General features: G+C 33.3%; 1 protein-coding gene across 1 annotated transcript in view; it reads left to right on the top strand.

Moving 5' to 3' along the window:
* Positions 1–26,463, top strand: part of LOC136410656 (limbic system-associated membrane protein-like) — a 117,438-nt gene that overhangs the window by 59,580 nt on the left and 31,395 nt on the right. The window contains exon 3 of the mRNA XM_066392914.1: positions 15,301–15,378. Within this exon, the coding sequence (XP_066249011.1) occupies positions 15,301–15,378 (78 nt within the window). The remainder of the gene's footprint in view (positions 1–15,300; positions 15,379–26,463) is intronic.

Below are 26,463 nucleotides of genomic sequence, written 5' to 3' on the forward strand. Positions count from 1 at the left end.
GGCTCCATGAGAGTCTATTTTCTTACTAAAAAGAAAAAACCGGAACGTGACGTAACCTAGAATATTCCAAGTAAAATGTAGAATCCACAATTTTATCCAGGGACGACGGCCACAATCTCATAAAAATCGGAGATGTAAGATTTAGTGGAAGCTGTCAGTAAATCCTGATATACAGTATCGGACAAAATTAGAGCAACTCTGTAAAATTGGTCTTAATTAAAAATATGTTTTCTGAAAATCAGATTTTTAATTATAAATGTAATATGAAAGGTATTTTAGAACTGATACATATAAATCAAAAGTTAATAACAATCCTTAAGGAAAAAATCAAAATAAACATACATTCTTTAAATTAAACCACGACAAAATTAAAGCAACTGAATAATTATTTACAATAATACGCTTTTAAATTATCACAAAACGGCTTTAAATTAATATTTAGTCCAGTACCCTTTATTCTGAATGACTTCTTCACATCTTCTGGGCATAGAAGAAATAAGATTGGTTATTATATGTGGATCAATAGACTTCCAAGCTTTTTCAATTTCTTGAAATAATAAATCTTAATTCGATATATTTTTTTCTCGAATTTTGTTGTCTACAATCTCCCACAGGTTCTCAATAGGATTAAGGTCTGGTGACTGGGCTGGCCACTTCATTGTTTCTATTTTATTTTGCGCAAACCAAGCCTTAATGATTTTAGCCGTGTGTTTCGGATCGCTGTCGTGTTGGAAAATAAATTTTAATGGTAGTTCCCATTCGGCATAAGGCAACATAATATTTTTCAAAATGTTTTGGTAGACGAATCTATCCATTTTGCCCGTAATTTTATAAATTGGACCAGTCCCAATAGCGGAGAAGCAACCCCAAACCATAACGTTCCCCCCTCCATGTTTAATTGTAGTGTTTACGTATTTTGGGTTGAGCCTCTGTCCATCTGGACGACGTACCCATTGAGCTCCATCACTTCCATATAAGCAAAACTTCGATTCATCTGAAAACAGAACTCTTTTCCATTGTTGCGGTGTCCAATCTTTATGATATGTTGCAAATAACATCCTATCATCTCTATTTTTTTTTGAAAGTTTGGGTTTTTTGGCTGGTCTTCTTCCTTTTAAACCCCCTTCCACTAACCGACGTTGTACTTTCCGAAATGACAGGTTTTCCTCCCCTACTTCTGATATTAGCTGGCGAGGGGACATTTTAGGATTATTTTTACTTAGTCTTATAAGGCGGCGATCTAATTTTTTTGAAGTTTTTCTTTTCCGACCACCACGTTTCAAGTTTGTTATCGTTCCTCGCTGGTTATATTGTTTGATGGTTTTTGAAACCACATCTTTTCTGATGCCAAACACTTCAGATATTACTTTTTGTGATTTACCACTTTGATAGGCTGTAATAATTTTTTGTTTAAGGTCAACGGAATAATGAACACCTCGAGGCATATTTGCAACTATTACTCCGAAGATAAATCGAACAATAATGAAAAATGAACAAAATCTAAAACGAGTTGCTCTTATTTTGTCGCAAACAAATTTAGTGCATTCCATTTATTGTTATTTTTTTGTATTAAAAATTCATTTAAACATTTGTATTCCATGTAAAAAAGGGTAAACCACTTTAGATTTAACAATAATAATAAAAGAATTTATTTTGGCGAAAATAATCTAAAAATAGATTAGAATTTTAAAAGTTGCTCTAATTTTGTCCGATACTGTATAGTCAGCAGGAATTTTTGCGTTTGTTGGGTTTGTTTGCTCGCAAATATTTTTATACGCATTATCCTTTTCTTTTCAGGAACAATGACAAAAATTGCTCATTCCATCCTGGTTCCTACACAAAGATTCAGTGAGGGCCCTTCGGAGTTAAATCCGGTTTATAAACTTGTAGTTTAGGTTCGACAAGCCGAAATTCTCTTTTCGCTTCAGTAAAGTCAACAGGCCATGTTTTAATTCGCGAAGTTGTCACGTTTTAAGCGTCCTGGATAAACAATCGACACAACGAGGTAACTCTTAACTACGATTTCGTATTCTAAGATTGTGTATCGGATTTTGAAAGTGGTGATTGGAAGTATATTGTTTCCAATGAGTGAAAAGGTGTTTATGCTGGTTCTTCGGAAAGGCACTCAAAAGTTATTAACCAACAAGCTATATAAACTTTCTAATTTAAGTTAGTTCTTATGGAATTCTGTTCCTGGGTAAGAAATCTAAATGCAAAAAGAGAGAAAGACAATCGTAATGGACTGGAAAATAATGTGGTATTAGATTAGATTAGATTTATCATGAATGGATGTATAACTACTCTCGCATCTAGTTAGGAGATCTATTTTGCCTTAATATGTATTACACCTAATAGATTCAACTTGATTAGAAAGTTAATTATGCTGTTAAGTGAGATTTTGTGGAAATTCGATGGGTGTATTTCTATGCTTCCCAGTTTCCGAAATCTTAATCAGCTGGATATTCACTTAGAATGCACTTAGGATTTAAGATTTACTTTAGTTTAAAAATTGTTCAAACATCAACATTGATATTAACGGCTCCACTGTTGTATCTGTCCTTCAATTTTTTTTTCTCTGAAAGCTCATAAATTTTATTACGTAAAATATGTTCTAATGACAGAGAGAATTTACGAGGACGAAAACATTCGAATATTTCCCAAAACTGCTTGCGGTGATCAAAGTGGAGCTCCCGATATCTTAAAATTTTTCCTGATTGATGAAACGTTAAAATTACCGACTATTTTCCTTCGATTAGCATTTTAAATCACTTTCTCACCATTTTAGAGCAAATGTGATAGGCTGATAATAGACAAACATTTCTACGGTATATGTAACAGAAAAGTCACAATGTGGCCTGAAAATCAAATTTCCGAGAATTTCTCATTTTGCAGATTTTCATTTTTTGCCACTTTATGCTGCGACCTGTGGGATTGCTCCCAGTGCAGCAAGATGGATGACTAGCATCACATCAAAGCAAATTTTACATGTTCAAATTTCCATCCGCCATTACTTGGGCCCTCATTATCAGAACAATTTCACACGGACATCGCTAAAAAATCCACCATTTCTTTTTCGAATGAGGCTCTGAGGCGTCTCGGGTTCCCAAATACAACAGAAAAAACATGTCAAGTTTTTATCATATATTCCGTCCAAGGTCGAACAACGGAGCATTATAATGAAGCGGTGTTTTGCGTTTTGTTAACAAGGTTCTCGTAGGGAACTTATCTAAGTTACATACGATATCTGTACGCCCTCGAGTCTAGTAGAATATTATTAAACAAGCTCTCTCTACCATTAAACTGTACAGGAGACGTTTACGTCCCGAGCTACAGGCGATGGGCGCAAGTCTCCGAAGGGTATAGCCATAAAAAGCGAATATACTTTGCCCACAACCATATGAACGATGGGGTCTATTGAGAGTAGAAACCGAAATATTTAAAAAGTATACTTTGCACTGGACAAAGTTAATAATTGATTACATTCTTATAAAAAACGAGAAAAATGTTCAACAGAGAATATGCAATGGACACTGGAGTTAAATGAATACTAAGAGCAGGTTTGCGAGCGCAATACCGCATGGAAAATAAATATGAACGTAATAGCGCATGTTTCCATTAGCGAATGCAAGCTTTTATTATTTCGACGAAGCCTACTACAAATCTCCCGAGTTAGTCAACAATCCTAAGAACATTTTTTCGTCATGTTTGTCATGTAGAAACGACCATTTTTAAGGGCATATTTATGCTTGTGCCGTATCGTGCATATTTTTACCAATTATAAGTTAATTTTCTCTGTTGCTCAATGCGTACTTTCACTGTCCCGCACACGCACATTTCAGTGACATTATTAAAGTTAGTGTTTCTTGACGCCATTTTTGCGAATGTCACTGCTGCATTTTTCCAACAACTGTAACTGATCAAAGTCCGTTACAAAAGCTTGACACACGTTTGCTCTCCCGCAACAATTTCTTTTGGAGTTTTGGAGTTTTCTTTGGAGTTTTCCATGAATTATAGTGGAACTTTGAAATAACCCATTTTAGGATTGTGTCCTTTATTTAACTAATGAAAAAACAAACAGGTAAATTAACAGTTGAAACCTGATGAATTTTTAACTAGTCTAACTAAGAAGACACTCTGTATCAATTCAATAAAATGCAACATAAATCTACAAAATTAAAAAGGAAGATCGTTATCTTTCTTTTTATACTTCATAATAAATAATTATTTTCCTCGCCAACCAGAACAAACTTTATTACCCGTCTGGTTTTAAACTGGTTGCCTTCGGCCGTTAAAAACGGTTTCAATTATTTTTAACTTTCCACTAAAAGAAGCCTTAATTTCCCATTTCAACAAACCCAACTTTAATCAAATAGAAGTATAAAACTGGAATTATCATGACGCGGATTGGCTGAACTGATATGCAAGCTTACTCGATCCTTTTTTAATTGCTACCAGTAAAAAAGTCGATAAAAACACTACACATAAGCCGGTTATGGAGATTATTATGGCTTTGTGTCATTAAACAATTTTGTTCGATTTGATGATAACAATTTTTTACAGTTTGTGTGCAGTTATTACAATTTAATGAAATCATCTCTTTAGGGAAAAGATCCTTCGAAAGCTATGTGAACCAAAAGTGACGCTTAACCAGATTTCAATCCTATATCAAACTCCCAAAACAGATTTTATTGATATTTCTAGGTTCATATAAATATTTTCTGAAAAGAAGCATTTATAATACCATTAAACGATATTAGATCATTAAATCCAAAAAACGATTTAATTTGTTTTCCAACTGAAAATCTTCGATCTACGTCGTTTTTTTGTTGTTTTTTTTTTGTTCACTATTCCCGCGTTTTCCATTAATTATTTCCCGTTGTACTCAGTTTTATATTTCCAATTAATCAAAAAGCGAAGAGGAAAAACGAGAAAGCACATTACCCCATTTGCATTCGAGAGGAAATTCGATGATTTCTTGAATACGTTTTCCTATTAAATTTGGTATTTTACCATCGGCAGTTTCAATAGCAATTCCTAGTAACGATCGACCTTTCCTTCTGGAATTGCTTTCCAGTGTATGCATAATTGAGATATCTCATAACAGTGGAAAAAGTGCACAAAAATCCAGATTATAGGTCATTTTATGATTGAGATGGCGACTTGTGGAAAGCAGCATGGAAGGCCTTTGAAAGGAGCCTACATAATTACAGATTAAATGCTAATGAGGCTATTTGTAATATTACGTAAACAAAATATTAAGTATCTCGTTAGGGTTTTGTCGAACAAATTTACTATTCTCAACCAGAATAGTTATTTATGCAATAAATACATGATTTAATACTTCATGAGATGAATCAGTTTATGGGCGAACGAGCATGCGAGCGAGTCCATAAATGAATGAGTCGAATGAAACCTCATTACATGTAACTTTTATGTCCAGTTTCATGTTATATTACCTTTCGAAAACACCTCTGAAATACTTTAATCATTTTAATGTTAACAGTTATTTATCTAAATAAAAATCTAATATCTAATACGTAAACAGATAATTTACCGCAAGATGATTACAGTCAGCAATCAAATGAGGTAAAGACACTTTTACACGTGTTCCATACAATATTTTTCCTTCGTGTGTTAACCTTATTATATTTTTTAAGTTCAATTAAATATTAGGTGAGACATTTATGCTCACACATGTGCGAAAAATCTTATGAATTTTAGAAGTTTTCGGAGTTCTTTATTATGTTTTCCCATTCACAATACTTCATTAATCTCCGGTATGATGCTTCATACACAAGTATGGATTTTTTCAGCAATAAAAATTGTTCCATCGCTACAGCAACTTTTGGTAGTGTATGGATATATTATATGCAATATTATACTTTTTTTTTCATCGTAAATATATACATAAACATAGGTATCATGCAAACCAACATCAACATAATTTTAATTGTAAGGACAAAATTTTAAAACACTGGAAACGACATTAAAAAACGTGAATTTCTGTGTTCTGGCATAAAGAAAAACTACAATTGTCTAAATGCAAATACTGACACCGATAGCTACACTGTAAAATATAGTAACTTTTTCGCTCCAATGCACTTGGAGTTTGAGTGAAGGCAAGCAAAAGGCAATTAGGCGATTGATAAATACCTTTGCCACAATATTCCTGATAGTGTTCACCAAAGGAGTAGACCGATCAGGAAATTTTAAAGCAATTTCCCACCGAATACCCGCTAAGGAATTACCCCCAAAATTGAAGATGTAAATTTGAACGCGTTCTTCGAGATTAAATTCCATGATAATTAAATTTGAATGTGGCTCACTTCTACACATACCACGGTTGAAATGGTATTTTTTAGAAGGCATCAGTTGAAAAACAAGCCCTTTTTGTGACATAATCCATTGTCGGATTAAAGCTTACTGCTTACGAGTCAATGACGCTAGTCGATCGTTGACGATAGAAGGGGAAACGGTAACCTGTCTCTCTCGCACTTATCAATCGCCTAATTGTCTTTTGCTTGCACTCACTAAAACTCCATGTGCATAGCAGCGAAAGAGGTACTATACTGCTACATGTTGCATTAAATTCCCCTTTGCCCGTTTTTTCCTCTCCTTTTTTTAAATCGCAATGCTGTCTACAACAAACTTTGCTATGGAAATAAATCTCAGTCGTAAATTGACTGTCACCACTTTTACATAATAATATTTTAACTTTGTAACATTTGCATACTCGTGTTAGCTAGAGAAACATAACAGGGTTAATGAACGTGCCAATAATTTACGAAATACCACAACTATTCCACACTGTTGCCAATTTGAATTATTCCCCCAGATTGCATGCAGCAACCGCTATGACAATCTGATGATCATCTACAAACGGTTATGGTGATACGGCAAGCATATATTTTGAACTACATAAAAATGAACCAACCAACCTTAGTCGACAATAGTTTCAATTACAAATATCAACAAATCAAATCCCACTTGTTTCGTGCACAAAAACCAATAGTACTGCTAAATTAATTATCACACACTGAGCCTGCTTTAGTTCTACCATTTCTCTGTTTCTTTTTCAGTACAGTTACAAGTAGCGCCTCTTTTAATATTGTTGTCTTGTGGTTTCCATGTGACCCAAATGCCTGAATAGATAAAAGCGTTAGATTTCGATTAAATTAAAACGTCATAAAGGAAAGGAATTAAGGGAAAAACGAAACCTATCAAGAGAGCGTTTTTTTTGCTCTGTACATAACACTTTGTCATCTGAATTTTACTTTTCGTATTTCATATGTGTTTTTTTATGCTTAGTGTTACTATGACACAAACTAATGCATATTGAAATACATACATATACTGATAAAGACGAAACTTTTTCGAATTGGAAAACTCTATCAAAAACAGAAAATTTCGGAGTCTTCCGTGCGATTATACAAACAAAAAAAATGGCACCTGAAAGATACAACAGAGAATCTTCAGGAAAACGAAACTGCCTAAATTACACCTGCAAAGGAAATTAGACCCCCGAGGAGTCTCATCAAACCTTTGGAAAAGCACGCAAATAAACTGCTATTATTTTGAAACTCATAAAGAAAATTTAAAGTTAAAGCAAAGATATTTAATACATTTAAAGTATATTAGGGTTTAGTCGAAGGGTAAGATGGTTTGGTTCGGTCAAAACCAATAACCCTAAAACACAGGATAGTAATGAAAGCATTTCAATATCAACTACAAATTTTCTAAATAAGTTTCGAGACTACAGCTGAGAACTTTTTCAAAAATCTTAATGGAAATATGTGGAAATTCGTTGCGAAGCATTTAACCTAATCAAATCCAAATATAGGAAAAGTGGGGAAAATTTTTGTCTAATTTATAGATATTCAGGAATTGAATAGTTTTGTTCAGGTAGTAGATAGTTTAAGTAAAATCCGCACGGAGAATTTTATAAGTTTTAGTGAAACAAATCTAAAGTTTAAACACTAAAAGTGGCGGATCAGAATTGAGAATTTCTTTGTTTAATTGAAGAAGATCCAAAGGGTTGGTTTGAATAAGGCTCATAAAACTGATTCTTAGATGGCAACAAAAAATTCCGTAAATATGTAAATTTCCAAATTCCCATAGTAGCTCTCGAATTTGTAACGTCTTGTGTAAATTAAAATTAGTTTTAAAAAGGGGAACTATAATTAAAAATTTACATGTTCGAGTGCTTTTTCGAAAAATCATGGAATGTATTTAAATTAATGTATTACAATCTTCGTGAGCTAACTGTATAATGACAAGGCTACCAAGAATTTTATGACGGAACTAGGGCCAGTCTAGTTTGATTTTATTACCAACCACCAATAGCGTTTGGTTATAAGTGAATGTTGCATGGATCCACAAAAATGTATAAAATCTTTATTTTTTTCTGTGTGGTCTGCGAAGCGGTACAGGAGCTCATAACAAAGGGAAATATTTGGACCTTCTGGCGATGTTCGTGGGAAGCCGACCTGATGAGGAAGGCGGAGCAGTGACGTAAGAAAATTGAACATGCAAATTTAGCTCGATTGGCCTACGATACTAGTTGCAAATATCCATTAATCACGACGAAACTCGGGGAATCGAAAGATTTTGGGGACTTGAAGGCGTTGAAATCGGTCAAATAGGAAAATTTTGAGACGCTCCGAAAGTTTGTGAAATTTTTACACCTTCACGTCTCGTTTCGATTCGGGAAAGACCCAATATTTGTAATGCACCTCCTACACTGAAAGCGCTTAAATTGCAGGGCCTCCTGCGCTGCAATCTCGAAAAATGTCGGAAATGTGACTTTGAGGCTACATTATGACTCTTCCGTTAGGAAGATCGTAATGCATCCAATTCCATAAAAATGTTTCGAGGTTTCTCTATCGATTGTCTATAGAAATTGCTTTAAATTCAGGTCAAAGAAAAAAGTTGGGAATATTTCCATTTGTTCAATCCGGTTCAATTGCAAGAGATCGGGAGGGCCACTTTTATCTATACAACCGTGCAATAGTCAACACTTCATCAGATCTCAGTTTGATTTTATGCTGAACTTTACCGTGCAGTCTGACGTAAATGCGGTCCAAAAACGAAAAAAACTTAATAGGTGCATAAAATTTCAACCTTTGGGAGTTGCTTGCTGCAAGCCCGAATATTTTTCATATTTCAACTTGAAATTGAGCGTTTGGCTTGGGTCTTTAGTGTCTTGTGTAGACCTCGGTTAAATTATTTATACGTACCAAAATATTGAAACTAAAGTATTATTTACGTTCTCTCGTGAAATCTCTATATATTTTTGTCAGATTTGAATAAATTGAAGAAATTCAATCATTATGCCTCAGATCACGCTGTAGTTATTTGAAACCTCTACAGTTCGATTTAACAAAGAACTACTTTTAGAAATGTAAAGTACTGGATACATGGAAATCATTTGGAGTCTTAGCCAGAGTTTCCAGTCGAATTCCGGTTAATTGTGAGCCTCATTCCCAACTATTTAATTATTTCTATGAAATTCCTTGACCACGAATTTAAGCCTAATCGCTGGCGAATTACAGCGGTAATTTCTACTAGCGCATTAATTTCCCTAGTCGTCCTAGCAATGTTGTAACAAACTAAAATATTTCAATTTTATGGCCGTATTCTTCTAGGATGGGATTCATGAAATTCTCTTCTTAAATACAATTCCTGACTGGTATAGTCACTTGGTGCACCCCTGTTCTCATCTAATTAGCACTCCTACAAAGTTTCCAAAAATCATTTATCATTTTCGTTACACTTATTATATTATCTGGGAAGCAGAAAGAAAATACTAAAAAGATACATATACTTGTGGACAAAAGCAGTAATCATAGGCATGACTAAATGGACATAAAAAATAATTATTGTGCCTTCGACACTAAATGATTTGATGAATATTTAGACATCTCTACCGAAACATAAAACTTCGCAGTCTCTCCTGTTTTAAATATCATAACGGTAATAATCCCAAATCTTCCTCTAAAACAGTAAAATCCCCACTAATTACCATTCTAACGTCATTCAGCGTAATCATTACACTCAAAAGAGGAAATTCGACCTACATCACGCAATTAACATGAAACGTGCTCGACAACAAAACAACCAGCTTACTCAAAACACATTTTAGTAAGATTCCAATGACCTTTTGAATATTCGCCCCTAATTATGTGTAACAAGAAGTTCTAAACTGGGGCTGCTGCTGCTTCTTGGGGCCTAAGTTGTCTTGTGTATCAACGAGCAATAAATACAAATAGTACGTTTCCATTGACAAGTTCTAAACACTGTTTAATATGCTAACATGATTTTGAAAGCGAAGTTCCAACTATATTGTAAATCAATTTAATCTCAACTGTTATGGCGTAACTTTGGGGTAAATTGTAAATTGGAAATGAATATTGTGTTTCTCAACCGCATGGTGCGCTTTAGCATGTTTCGAGATTACGAACGAAGATATTAATATAACAAGTTTTAAGATAGTTCCAATTATTGTAATTGCGGTATATTAGACGTGCTGAAACTTTCCTACTAGTGTTGTTTTTGGTAAACACCATCAATTTAAATAAAACGAAACCTCCGAAAGCCAGAGAGAGAAGGGTGATTATACAAGTTTGAAGACTGACACAGAATACTTAACTATTCGCAAATAGAGTTACCATAAGTTCTTAGCTCGAATTGGGAGTAATCATCTTTCCAGAGTGCCTAAAATAAAGGAGTAAAGTTATTCCATTCCCGTGCTATCTAACCGAAAGAACTGAAGCAGGAGCATACCAATTCCAGTGGAATTAATAAGTTGCAATTCATAACCAAAGCAGCAATTTAATCCTCCATTTATCCCCCTAATACCCTCCATAGTTATTTATCTGGTAGTCATTTTGGAAACAGGTGAGGATTTAGTTATGAATAAAATTAATACTCTTAGAAATGAGTAATTTGGGCCCACAGTAAAATTCGGAAGCATAAAGATTTCGTGATATAAAATTTGCAATTTTTTTCAGAATATGATATTTTGTTTCTGATCTGTTCGTGACTGTGAGTGTGACGCACGATGGATGTTACATTAGTAGTATTCATACAAAGGACATAGGGCAGATATCTTTTTGCTATTCCAAAAGAGAGATGTTATATAGATGTTTTATTTAACTGGTGGCAGTGTTACTTCTTTTGTAAGAAATACAAGATCAGTTCGAGAAGATAAACTTTTTAAATTTTTTTCTGGTTCAATAGTGTGTTGTTTTTCATCAAGTTCTCAATAAAGATCCCCAATACAATTTAATAGAAGGCATCTTGGGAAAGCTTCACCATTATTTCTCTCACAATTAAAATCCTTAATTTCGTTTCTTATAATATTTCTTTGTGCTTTTTTTCTACTGAATTCCATCAAGCAACGGTTACAAAACCTTCCAAAATATCAACACAAAACCACTTCTCGCTTCTGTAATCATAATCGACTTGTAAAAAAACATGGACTATGGAATCATTCTCTATTTGGACCTCATGTACATCATTTTTAATTCGTAAACACCTGAAATGAATATAATTTGACAGACCGATATTAGTATGCGTTGGTCATACAAAATATGAATATGTTACAATTAAATAATATAAAATTTTATGTTATTGAATTAATTTTGCTTCATTCAACTGAGCAGCCCAGAGGACGCAACATTAAAGCACGAGAAATAAATTTTCATTTTTCATATAAATTTTCAATAGATTTATCTAAAAACAGTGGTTGAAGTACAAAGCAATAAAACAGATCCAAAGCATGTGTTAAGAATTATTTATTAACATTTCAACGAATATTGATGAAATATTGTATCGACATTAAATTTTAAACTTTGAAAGTATAATTCATAGTTAGTCGATAAGTAATATGTGTGGATAAACTCCGAATGAACATGAAGGTTCCTGCATATTTATTGTCTTACTGTTGCGGTTACTGTTATCGAATTTGAGGGATCCCAAGAGCACAAAAATAATTGGGCAATAATGTTGTTATTAATCTAGAGGTGAACATCAATAAAATGTTCTTCTTAGTTCATTTCGTTGCTTCTTTTACATCCTAATTCAACCATTTTGAACTCGGTTTACATAAACTTTGATTATCAAACAGAAATAACACACACTATATGAGCTATATTAAAGTAACACAGTTTATAGCATTTCGCCAATTATTATCTGGACCAAACTTCCCGTTACATTGGAAGCAGTAATTAATAGGTTTAACACGGTTTAGCGCTTGGATTATTAAATTATGGATTAAGTCTCTGAGATTTTGTTATAATTCATGGAAAATTAAAGAAAAAACAAACAAACAATAATTATTTTTCTGTAACATTTACTACTGTTCGACAATTCTCAGCAATTATTTGAGTTCTTGAGGACTGGTTCTTCAACGTTTATATTATTTAAATTTCCTTTAGACGCACAAATCGATCAAAATTGTTGGTTTAGATCTTAGTTTCCGTGGCGGAAATAATCAGTTTACGACCAGCGGGCGTTGCTTCATTTTTACGGTTCGTCGCTCACCATAACGTGCCATAAAGTTACAATAACGCCCGTCGCTCTTGGCAATAACCCGTAAATTAGAAAACAGGGTCCGTTAATTTTTTCACTGTATTTAATAAAATAACTAAGTATAATATTATTCTACTTATACAGTGTGTCCGGGTTAAGGATTTAACACTTTCGTAAAACCTTTATTTCTTAATCGATTTTGACGTTTTTTTTTTTGTTAATTAGATATTCAAAATGCGCATTCGTCTAGTGGATACGATCCCTCTTTATCCATAATCATAACCAATTACGTGCATTTTTATGGGATCAAATTTCGGAAAATACTATTAGGGCTTTTTTTGGGATAAAAACGAAAACAGATTCTTAATTAGAATGACCTAAAACTTACCTGTTCCGATTTTCATTTTTCTACTGTACAGGATTTTCGAGAAAATCAATAAAACATGTTTTTTACGTAAACAAATTTTAAAATTGGCAAAAAAATTTATTTTAACAATAATTAACTAAATTTTGATATTTTCAATCAACCCCCCAAATTCTCGTATACATTTTTCAATACGTCGACGATTATTTCTCAGTACTTTACTTAGTTGTTGTGGAGTTATGCTCTGACAAGCTTCTCTACTAGTAATACGAGCACAAAACGTAAGATTTTTTTTATTCCAGAATACAAGTTGTTGAAGAACATTGCAATTTTGTTCTTTCATTTATGCCAAAGTGTTTTAAACATTAGACAGATATTTTTAATTCATTACTTTGCTTCCTTTTTCCTTTGCTACCTGCAATGTATGCGGTATCCACAAGTTAAGTGTGCTGTGAAAACGAACAATATATTGCTATGGTTACGAACTGTTAGGTACTAACTGTTGGTTTGCTGTTCGTAACATAATCAATTTCACAGAAGTAAAAAGTTCGAAAAATGTCTTATTCGCTGCAAGAAAAAGTAGAAATAATAAGATTAGTTGGTGATGGGACGCGTACTTTTCGTGAAGCAGCAAATGAATTTAATCGACGACATCCAGAACGCAATATTAGTCATGTAACAGTCGCAAATATCAACAGACGTTTTAACCGTTATGGGACAATTGTAAAACTACCGGAGCAGCAACGTAATCGCGAGCCTCAAGCAAACCAAATAATTTTAGATTACTTTAATACCAATCCGCATTCAAGTCTGAGGGATGCTAGCAGAAATTTAAACATTTCTAAAACTCATATCTGGGAATGTTTAAAAAGAAGTGGTAAGAAACCTTTTAAACCAAAATTTCTTCATTCACTTGAAGCTGGAGACCAAAATCTAAGAATGGAGTTCTGTTTATGGCTCCAGAGTATGTATCAAGATGATCCTAACTTTTTAAAAAACATCCTATACACCGATGAAGCTACGTTTACGACAAATGGTGTAGTATCGACACAAAATTGTAGAATATGGAGTGATCAGAACCCGAATTGGATAATCGAATGTAAACGACAATACTCCTCAAAAGTAAACGTTTTCTGTGGTATCTTAAATCAAAAGATTATTGGGCCATATTTTTTCAACGAAAATTTGAATGCTGCTCGTTTCCTGAGGTTCTTACAAAATGAGTTTAGTGACGCACTTGATGAGCTTCCCCTGAGTTATCACTACAATTTACATTTACAACTTGATGGAGCGCCCATTCATAATGCGGTTAATGTGAGAAATTGTTTAAATGATAATTTTACCAATCGCTGGATCGGACGAAATAGTCCTATTATTCGTTGGCCACCACGATCTCCGGATATCACACCCATGGATTTTTTCGTTTGGGGAACAATAAAAAATAAAGTTTATGCCACAAGACCCCGGACACGAGAAGAGCTTTGTGCGCGTATTAGAGAGACTTGTCAGAGCATAACTCCACAACAACTAAGTAAAGTACTGAGAAATAATCGTCGACGTATTGAAAAATGTATACGAGAATTTGGGGGGTTGATTGAAAATATCAAAATTTAGTTAATTATTGTTAAAATAAATTTTTTTGCCAATTTTAAAATTTGTTTACGTAAAAAACATGTTTTATTGATTTTCTCGAAAATCCTGTACAGTAGAAAAATGAAAATCGGAACAGGTAAGTTTTAGATCATTCTAATTAAGAATCTGTTTTCGTTTTTATCCCAAAAAAAGCCCTAATAGTATTTTCCGAAATTTGATCCCATAAAAATGCACGTAATTGGTTATGATTATGGATAAAGAGGGATCGTATCCACTAGACGAATGCGCATTTTGAATATCTAATTAACAAAAAAAAAACGTCAAAATCGATTAAGAAATAAAGGTTTTACGAAAGTGTTAAATCCTTAACCCGGACACACTGTATATAGAATATAAAAAAAATATTTGTGCGTAAACTTTGTACAAACCACGGGTGGAAAGAAGGATTACGCCCTTCTCGAAATAAAAACCTTCTGTTTCGAATCTGAACTCAAACTTCGACCGTGGGCGTAACCTTCTTCTTTCAGTCCTCTACACGTAAATAAATATTTTAATACCTTTCTAAAAACTTACTTCGCTCTTCTACCTCAATATAAGATCTGGTAGCTTCAGAACAAATCAATGCAGCATTAGCGTCAAGCATATTGTCTTTTCATTGTATTTGCTTTCGATGCTATTATGAAAACGTAGGGTGGAAAACGAGCTTTCGGGTACCATGTATTTCAGAAAAATCTTCCTTGAAAATAATCGAATCCCGCCACGCTCTTGGCATAAAATGTATTTATATTTTACACTCGTATGTTTCGTTTCAGGTTTCCTGGATCCGAAAACGAGATTTGCATATCCTAACTGTCGGAGTGTTGACTTATACTTCTGATCAACGATTCCAGGTAATTCATTATAAATAAGGTATTGGTAAAAGTTTGTAAAATATTTGGAAACGGCTTTATATCTGAAACTATATAAAACAAATATTTGTGAAATTTGATATATCAGGCTTTATATTATAATTAGGTCAATAAACCCATCCGTTAGCAACGCAATGGCTGTTATCAAGACTACAATTTCCCGTGATGTGATAAAGTGAAACTATACGAGAATATTTAATCTGGTAAATTGACTTATCCATGTTACCGAAAAAAATTAGACTTTATGGAAATAAGAGTTTACATCTGATTCAGCATATTTGGCTTTACGAAAAGCTCTCATGAAATGTCATAAATCAATGCTCTTAACTTAATCTCTGCCCCTTAGCAGCAATTTGACGTGAACTTTAACCTTCGCTCTTAGCGCAGCTTTAACGCCTTCGTCTGTCAAGTGCATTGGGCAATGTCTGCAAACGTAATCGTTACGAAATTTAACGGTACGTTACCGAATGTTGAAAAGCGCAGCTTGGAGGCGCCCCGTGAACAAATCATTCAGTTTCCGCTGCTTTAGTAAAGCTGCCTGGGGCGTTCTCCATTTTCAGCTAACTTTGTAATGCCCCAGCAGGTATATAGAATTCAGTGGCTTTTATCATATTTTCTGAAGAAATATTCGAGTCGAAGGTCGAAACATTGACGTTGAGCTTTAAATTGTGAAGTGAGTTTTAAAAGCTCCCATAGTTGTATATTTATTAGGTCACGAAAGGCTTAGGGTGCATTGTTTTTCCTACATTTCAGGAAAGCAGTCGAAAAGGCTTTTCAAGAAAACATTACTAAGTAGTTTGTTTTCCAATTCGTTTGTCAGAAACATTCTTCGATACAAAACAGTAAAATTGAGTTTCGCTCTAGTTGTATTATAGCATACAAAGAGCTAGCTCGACGCTGTTTTCAAATAATTTAAAAATGCTAACTTTTTCAAAACAGAAGTAATTGCTTGGCTAGTAATTCTTGGGTTCCATAGTTTCCAGATCATTTGAATTAATGGAATGCCCTTTATTTGGCATAATATTTTTAATTATTTATTTCATTCTTAATTAATAGTTTTTTAATAGTCCTATCCGCGTCTGCCAAACACGTTACCATATCTTATAAGTAAAACTAGTTTCATAAATTCGAAATGACTACAGAGTGTCTTGTGGAAGCATAAAAGAAAAAGATTCATTCCAACAAAATTACCCATTAATTACACGCTAGACATAACTCATTTTCGTTCTTTTGCCCTATTTTCCCACTATTATTTAAAGGGTCATAAAACATCTTCGGCGAATCGCTGCCAGTATAATTAATAATTCATCCTCGCTTTGGTATGATGAATATCGCCGCGTTATAAAGTCCCCATAAAAATACTTACCCGGAACTTTATCGATTTTATACACCTTACTGCTCATGATTTAATGTGTGCTGTGCGCGTTCAAATCATAAATTTCGTTACTTATTCGGCGATATTCTTCAGGAAACAGTGCACAGTACTCTAAGAAATCTTATATTTGATTTTATTCCGTTCGTTATTCTTCTGCAATTTTAGACCGGAAGAACTTCGAAATTCTGTATTAAATTTTAACTGCGTTTTTTAATGAACTATTCTTAAAGTGCCGTAAAAATTGCTAAATTTTAGACACCTATAATTTTCTTTGGACGGAATTAGTTATTGCAACATAAATTATTTTACTTGCATTTTTGAAAGGTTCTAACCAAGGCGACTATGTCACTGAGAATATTACTTTAAATGTTTAAATATGAAAAGGAAACAAAGAGGAATGTTTGATAGAAATCCTGAATAAACTTTCTTCCTCAAAGCTTATCAGTTTCATGGAAATAAATGCGAAAAAAAAACAATAAATAGCATCCATTAAGATAAAGTCTTTGTCTTTTGTCATATTGTCCTACTACAGTATAATGTAAAATGTGGGTTACTTGATTTGTTTTTCGTTGAGAAATAGTAAACACATATAGTTAGTCCCACATATATATAATATACATACAAGGTGTTCGGTAACTGGAGGACTAAACTGAAATGTCATATGTAGAATCGAATTCTAAGCGTAAAACAAAGAATAACTTTTTCTCATATCGGACTTCTCAAGATATTCCAGTCAAAGAGAAAACAAGGCAATTGTAACTGCGCAGAAATTCTTCTAGTACTGATTGTTGGTGATTTTGAACTGGACCTCCATTACGACGACCACTAATTCCATTCTCACGAAGCATTCGATATGTGTTGCTAAAAACTCGACGAGAAGATAGGTTGACGCCTATTTGGAAATCTTAAATTGTATTCACGACACGCATTTCTAGCGTTCCCATTACAATATCCTTAAATATAAATTATGTCAGTATATTCTTCATTAGTAAACTGCATTTTATAAAACAATCTAAATACATACAATAACAAAATGGCTTAAAACGCCTAACAAAAAGACTTAAAATGTTAAGGAACAACTAATTTGTTAATGTCAAACTGTCAAAATACGAAGTTTCGTTGTCATGGTTGATGCTATATTTTTATTTTTAAATTGAAATATCTTGATAACGAAGCCCGATATGAGAACAAGTTATTCTTTGCTTTATGCTTAGAATTCGATTCTACATATGACATTTCAGTTTGGTCCTCCAGTTACCGAGCACCCTGTATGTCGTACCTAAATAGTCAATATTTGTAAATCTTGACTAGATTTCTTGCATTCAATATTTTGATAAGACTCTTGAACTAAATCATAATTAATTATATATGTAGCTAACAATTCACGTACGCACTAATATTTTGCTAAGTACAGAAAGTGATACTTTTCCGTACGCTATAGACGCAAGCGGTGAGGGGCGAAATAGACACATCCAGCGTGAATTATTAACGATATTTTTTGTACTGTCCCGAACGAATAAAAACGCGTTTTGATTTGTTTTTTCCGAAAAAATAAAACTAGGTTATTTCTTTAAACCCTCGAAAAGAAACTTTTGAGCTTCACGGTGCTATTTCATTTTCCCTGTGTCTAGAAGCAAAGTTTCTAATTTGAACTCACTTTATAGATAAGTTTGCCTGATATACGACTCCCGCCATGAGTAATTTGAAACGAGACTTTTACTCTTGATAGTTTTAGTTTACAATTTGCTTTACTTTGGCTCTTCCAGGAGCGTAGTAATTACGGTCCTTACATAACTCAAGTTGTCTTGTTAATATCAGTCACGATTTTCATTCCTTTCAACATGAGAGTCCACGCATTCGTCCATTTATACATTTAATTAGAGGAAATATTAAAACTAAAGCGAAACGTGAAAACTCGTTTCAATTATACTATATTGCGTATGTATTCCCAAATCTGTGCTAAGCACGTTTATACCTGAATTACCACTTGGTATCTACACGACCGACAGTGTATTTCTCGATTTTCATAAGCAGGCCATGTATTTTAATTAAAGTCGTTGTAATTAACTAAAATGTCACATCGAGATAGCTCTTGTAGGGTCTGAAGGATATTCAAGGAATATACCGATTTTGAAGTAAGCTCGGAGAAGCCTGTAAGGGATAATTATAGTGGTTCGTTTACTTGACAAACTGCGAGAACTATGCAGCAATTAACTAAGGGAATATTTTCTTTGATTGACACAAGAAGGCGCAGTTACGCTGCAAGGCTGCTCTTTGAGGTGGAGGGTTTCGAACAGACGATTTTCAATCAGTATTTTGCTTCAGTTAGGGGCTTGAATATATTTACATTTTAACCGTAAGGTAGCAATTAGTGACTAAGAATTAAAAGTTTGTGTATAATGCTAAATACATATCCAATTTAGAAACGCTATCAAAACTGCAACAGAAAAACTTTTCACCTCCCATGTTCAGTTAAATCGTTGAGTAGTGCGGGAATATTATATGCCATAAGAATTATGGAACAGGTAATCAATCACACTCAGGAAAGAAAAGTTTGTGTATGAGAAGCAGTAGGCGAGAATATGATACTTTTTCTGTAATCCATGTATACAATTTTTTGATGTGTTTTGACGTCGTAAATGCCATTGTTCCAGGTAAGTCCAGGTTTTGCTCATGTATGTAGCCGGGTACGTCCATTATTTCGAAACAAGAGAAAATTGCTGCCGAACATTCCTTTACCACTGTTTCCATTTAAATTTTACACGTACTAAATTAATTTTGAATTATTCCCCTAAGCCCATTATGCCCATAAGAATTATTATCTTTTCTACTCGCACACATACCGGGCGATTCTAGATAAATGGGACAAGCAAATATCTTAAAATCGAAATCTAAAAAAAAAAAAGTATTTTTTATTTTCGGGAGTTCAACTTTTTATGCTGTCAACTTTTTTCCCAACGGTCACTTTCATATATCTTTTCAAATGAACTTCATTTTTTTCAAATGGAACACTCAATTTTTTTTGGAGATTCGAGTTCTTTGTTGGCAGTAAAAATGTTTTTATGTGAAACATTTTTTCCTAAAAGTGATAAAATTCATAATAGTATTAGATACAAAATAAACTCTCACGTCAGCAGTGCTACAAGTTCAATTCCACACATTTTTATTAAAACAGACAAATCCGATTAAAAACAGTTTACTATAATTTTTCGTGTGACTATATTTGGGCACAAAGAAGACTCCACAAAAATGAAATTTTTTTTTAATATGCTATTTTCAGATGAATCAAACTTCATAAATCACGGTCAAGTGAATCGCCGAAATCGAATGCATTATTGGTTGATTGAAAATCCGTATTGGTTACGTGAAGTAGAAAAACAGCGACCATGGACTTTTAATGTTTGGTGTGGTATTTTGAGTAAACATTTGATTGGGCCATACTTCATTGATGGAAACCTCAATGCAGAAAAATATAGGAATTTTTACTAGAAGATTTGCCAGACCTTCTTGAAGAAGTTAATTTAGAGCGAAAGTTGACAAAATGGTTTCAATGTAATTTGCTAATTATGCCAGAAATGTCAGAGAAGTTTTAAATAAACATTTTCCACAAAGGTAGATTGGAGATGGTAGGGAAATTAACTCGCCAGACCGATCACTTGATTTGATTTCATCAGATTTTTTTTATGGGGTCATTTAAACCATATCGTTTATGACCGAGTCCCAACTACTGACGAACACATAGAAAATTCGGATCAGAAGTGCTTGTCAAAATATCACATCTGAAATATTAGAAAATACCACACAAACATTTCAAAACAGAATTGTCCAATGCCTTGAACAGCAGGGGCACCATTTCGAACATTTGTTAGACTAATTTTTTTTATGATAAAGCAAAATTTACTACACAACAAATAATGTTGCTCAAATACCTTAATAAAGCGTTTATTTTGTATCTAGTATTATTATGAATTTTATCACTTTCAGCAAAAAATGTTTCAAGTAAAAACAGTTTTACTGTCAACAAAGAATTCGAATTTTCAAAAAAATTGGATGTTCCATTTGAAAAAACTAAATTGACCTCAAAAGACAGATGAAGATGACCTTGGGGAAAAAAATTGAGCCTTCGAAAATAAAAATGACTTTATTTGAAAATTTTTATGTAGATCTTCTCGATTTAAAGATATTTGCTTCTCTCATTTATCTAAAATTACCCGGTATTAGTATTGGTAAATTTTTCCACTTTTCCAAAATCGTTTGCGAAAAGCAATCTGCTTGTCATTGTTCCTTTATAGCTTTCAGCCGTCTTGTAGATTCCCATCCTTTATATTATCTCCTTATCGATTCGAAGTTCTTCGATTCGAGTATTTGCCAGCATAAAAAAATAAGTGTTTTATTCGTCGAAAAGGCAAAGTACTGCCTAAGCTTCATTCCTAGCTGAGCTTTCGATTTGGCTATGAAAAGCGCTGCGACATCAAAATTTCCAATTTTTCGTGTTACGAAACAATTGTATACAAGTTTCATAAGACAGCTCATTGGCGCACCAGTGCATGTTTACAAAACGGTGAGCGAAGCGAGGAGATGACCGAACAATGCAAAGCGGAATTGGGTCAAAAAATAAGCGCGATAAGGGATCTCCCGCAAGTGGTACAATATTTTTCCTATAAGCGCACGTGAATTAATTTCAGCGTTTTTTATGAATTCAATTAAATATTAGCGTATCGCAAAATCATCAAACATGCATTCATGCAGCAAAAAAACCAGATGCAAAGGACCATTTTTAAATTATATCACTGATTTGATATTAATTGCACACGTCTTTTGCGTAAATATAAAAACTTCCAAACTTAATTTTTCGCAGAAAATGATCTTCTATTCAATTATAAATAATACATAAAGAACTAATCTTAGCGAGTTTTTTGATGTGGCTAAAAGTATGCAACCCAAAATAGCGAGAACTGAATTTTTCTGAATTGATTTTAAAAATAAATTAATGAGTTGATAGATAATTTTAATATGACATTTTAAAGAACTATTTTTGCTTTGATGCCAAAAACCCTCTAAAGCTATGGTATCTGCGACATTTTAACTGCATATCCATATACATATAGTTAAAATATTGCAGTACAGCAAAATTACAACTTGATGACTTTCACCATATTCACCATCATTTCACCATATTCTCTCAGCCACCTAGAATGTCAATTTTTGCGATATAAATCCCGCATAAAAAATAATTTATCTGACGAATTCGTATTTCATATTACTTTTTCTCGCTCGGTTCAATCCAATAAACTGGATGTGCTCAACTAATTCCCTTCTCCCATTTAGAGGCCCTAAAGTGTCGACACCACATCCCTCCATTGTGGATAATTTTTGAATTTACGTGTCCCACTTGGCAACGTACTAAAGCGGTTTGAGACCTACAAACAAGAAGATAAACTACAACTTTTACAATTTCCCGCTCCATGGCTAAATCCTGAAAGCATTAACTTTCAGATCTTCAAGAATAGGTGTCTCAAAGTTAGGTATTTTCTCGGTTTTGCCACGTTTTAGTTAGGAAATTGATGCGAAAGTTATCCGTGAATTATGATTTATGTTTGTTTCAGCAATGTTTTGGTGCACTGAACTTTAACGTATTTTACAACTGCCAGACTCGAATATTTTAGATTTGCAAAATGTCAAGGGTGTCCACTAAAGGTCTAGCATTTATTCACTTGTATAAAATCCCGATTTTCCCTCAAATAGATTCAAATCCCCCAATTTCCTCGTTTAAACCAGATTTTACTGCGGTTTTAAAGACCGGAGAAGCCCGCCGTTCAAAAAGGAAATCTCTTTTTCTTTCTTCATGTATCTTGGCAAGGCTGTCGCTGCGACGCCCATTTATCTGGAACGAATTACCATTTATAGTCATGTTCGTCTAATGTAATTTAATAAGGTTGACTTAATTCGAAAGTACAGTAGTTCGCAGCTTTTCATAGTTTCTAAGGAAACCATTTGCCGGAAGTTCCGCCAAAATCTCATTTAACATTTTCAAAGCCCTCACTTCTCCTTCTTAAGTCGAAAGGAATTTAGTTCGACTTGTTTCCTGACGAGGTAATTTACTTCATTCTTAGCGGGATTATGGAGGTTCAAGGAATAGCAATTTCCTTGTAATTAATTTCCTTGGACCTGTATGGAAGTTTTTGTTTTGACCAAAGGTAGCAGGCCGCTAGAGGTCAATTCATCTCAGGTTAAAATAAAAACGGGTTATTCGACTAAGTTTGGGCATGCTTACCTTCTTAGATGAGACTTAAAAGGATACCGGATTTACAGTTTCGTAAGACAGCCAAAAAAGGTCTTAAGTTTAATTAAGTTTAAAACTGTAATAAACCAAAGATACTAATAATAAGATAAGAGGAAGATAGTCTTGACCGATTAGTCAAGTTGTAAACTAGAAAATCTTGGTCTGGAAAATCTGGAAATTCAGTTAAATAAGGAGACGCTAAGACTGTTTTCTAATAAGCAAGACATTCTTTAAGAACGAAAATGGAAGTTCTAGAATTGTTACCTCTAATCTGGAACTTCAAGGATTTTCTTTAATCATATAACAGGTGATCATTAAAATACCACCTAGTAGGCGGTGTACTGTAAAAGTAGGATGTGATTAAGTTGTTTGCTATTTACTACGAAACATCTGACTAGTAACTGATAACAGATTAATTTATCCAAGACATGTGACTAATATTTTAACTCCAATTTGAATTATTTATGTTTACTTTGTTGTTAATATTGAATTTATTTTGTTTCCATGAAACAATTTTTTGTAATACGAGTAAACATGCAAAGGCTCAATGTTTACCTTTCTACAAAATCAAACCTTTCAAGACGGCTTTGTGTTATAAAAATACCGTTACATGTCCTTTTATGATTTATTCAAATTTTTATTGAATCTTCGTGACTAAATATTCAAATTAATATTCATTGTTGTCGAATTTATAGTAACATGACGATCCAAATGGATTCACTTGAGTCCACACGATTAGAGATTTCCTTGAAAGAAATTTCTATTTCCCAAAACTCGATTATCCGATCCTTAATTGCGCCCTAGGGGAGTTACGTGAAATTAGCTCTCTACCTCGACTTCTCGGCATGTTAACGAAAGAGAAAACGAGGTTAAGGAAACCCATCAAATTGTACAAAACTTGATTTATTTTTATTTTTACAATTGAGAGCCAAAAAGGAAATGGCCTGTATTGAGTTCAATTTTGAGGCCATGCCCAATATAGAAATCTCGACAGTTGAAAATTGAAACACTGTCCAACCTCATCTATTAAATTGTGCATAAAGAAACCACTTTAAAAAATTCGAATTAATTCTAACTTATCTTGTGAACTCAATTGTATCACAAACTAAACTATTCAGTGAGAATTTTTTCCTCATTTTTCATCATTCAACTGAGGAATTTAGGAATCTCGGAAACATATTATCAAAACGTCAACAATATAAAATGATTCTGAAAGTATTTTTTTGCAAAAATCAATATCAGCCTTTAATTAACTATTAGTTAAAGTCATTTATTTAATAGATAATGTAAAAAATACAGATCCTCTGAATGTGGAGGTAACGAAATAATTTTAGAACTTTAATATAAATTATATTTTGGCGCTCTATTCGAAATTAACGCTAAAAATATATTGATGTAAAACATATAGCATACGCTGGTCCTTTATGGAAGCAGTTAATTGCATTTTCATAGTTTTCAGTATATTTTTGCTGAGGTACGAAGCAAACGCAGTTTTAATTATTGTGCTTTGCTCTCAGTAGAAATATGAAAAACTCCAGTATGAAAAGAGAATTAAGCACAAGACATAGTAACATGCATCCAATTTTTGCAACTGTATCAATAAAAGTGTCTAAAGGCTTAGAATGTAGAATTTAGGTAGAGTTCTAATTACGAATCCTAATTTCTGTAATTAAAAACTATAAAATGGAAATTTTCTCCAAGCGACTTCGTTATTTAGCTCCTTAAATCGCGATAACGTTTATTGCTGCGAAAATAAAAGTCCCAAAAACTCTTTATTAGTTAACGAACAAATATATGTGATATTCGTGATTCTGGTTATTAACAGCCCCTTGTAAATTTTCTTTTATAAATTAATCTATAATTATTGCAACAAAATGTTTTCTTAAATATTGTTTGTGAAAAATATAACATCTATTCGAGTTTCGCATTTTGCAGATGTGTTTGACTGCTAAAAGTAGAATGATAGAATTAACTGATGGATATATTCGTATATGCATATATTGCTCATAAATATTTCAAAATTATTTTAACAGGAAATATTCTAATTACCCACAATTGCTAGTTGATGCAGTAACCAATAACATTCAGCTTGCATCACGTTTCCTAGAAAATCGGTTACTATTAGATCATTTTGCATTTGGCAATTTTCAATTTGTGATCTGAAAATGTCCACATTAAGTCTAAAATGGTTTAATAAAGTATCATTGCCAAGCTATCAAGTAACGTATTGTTTGGCTGTCAGACCGTGTTTTTCTTTATGGTTGTAAGAGTTCGATTATTGAAACTTTTCCAATTTACGTTTTACAAATATAGTAATTTGAAAACTGACGCATGAAATAGACATCTGAAAAATGATTTGGGCCTTTAAGAAGTTTCTTTTTATTTGAGAGCGATTCTTTATTACGTTTCCTAAATTCGATAAGTTTAATGCTTATTGTTTTCAGGCAATGTTATTCCCCTTAAAAAAATCCTATTGGATCAGACAAACTTTTGAAAAATATTCTTGTAGTTTGAAAATGCCAAAACTATGAAAAGCATCGAGAAAGGAGGTTGTTTTAGTTTGTTTTTAAATGAATTATCCCATAAATTCTTTTTTTTTTAAATTTATATATATAACGAAATTCACAATGTTCTTGAACATTGCTCCTTCGTTCATATTAGCTAGAGGAAATTTACTTCTCATTACACACTCCTAGCCTTAATCTCTCTACATATTCCTTCCGCTTATGTCCGATTATTCCGATATGTCTTTTTTCCCTATAAGTAACTATTAACTCTAAAATTGCATTATCAAGATGCAGAGCTTTCTCACAATTCAATTCCATTCTCCCATCGCTTTAGAAGTAACGTCAAGCTCATGTTGAGGTTTGAATGATGCTTATTGATCTTTCGTGCAATGTGTAAATAAACGATAAAACAATATTTTTGTAACTTTGTATAAATATGGTATGGTCCGTAAAGAGCAAATAGCAAAATGTTACCTTGTTGTACATATCGCTTCTAAAAATTACTGGAATGCCTATTTCCATGCGGAATCCATGAGGCACTTCAAATTAGACCAAAGTGGTACTAATATCAGCTCTGTGACCTCTAAGTGCCTTATTACGAAAGGCAGTAAATTTAATTTATCTCTGAAAGAGGCGTTTAATTTGAATTTAACCTCGTTGCGGAGAAACCCTTTCACAATACCCCTAAAACCGGAACAAAGGCAGAACAAAAATAATATCTTCCAGTTTTTATTTGAGCAAAACTAAAAAGCACTTTTAATTGCAGTTCGTTCCATTTATATACTTCAAATGATTGAGTGACGATCTTAAACTGACTAGGAGTTAGATAAGTCGATATTATTACCCCCAACGTACAGAAAGAAAATAATAAACCGCATTCACGAATAAAAACATTATCATGA

This window comes from Euwallacea similis, chromosome 9, assembly GCF_039881205.1.
Source record: "Euwallacea similis isolate ESF13 chromosome 9, ESF131.1, whole genome shotgun sequence".
Classification (NCBI taxonomy): domain Eukaryota; kingdom Metazoa; phylum Arthropoda; class Insecta; order Coleoptera; family Curculionidae; genus Euwallacea; species Euwallacea similis.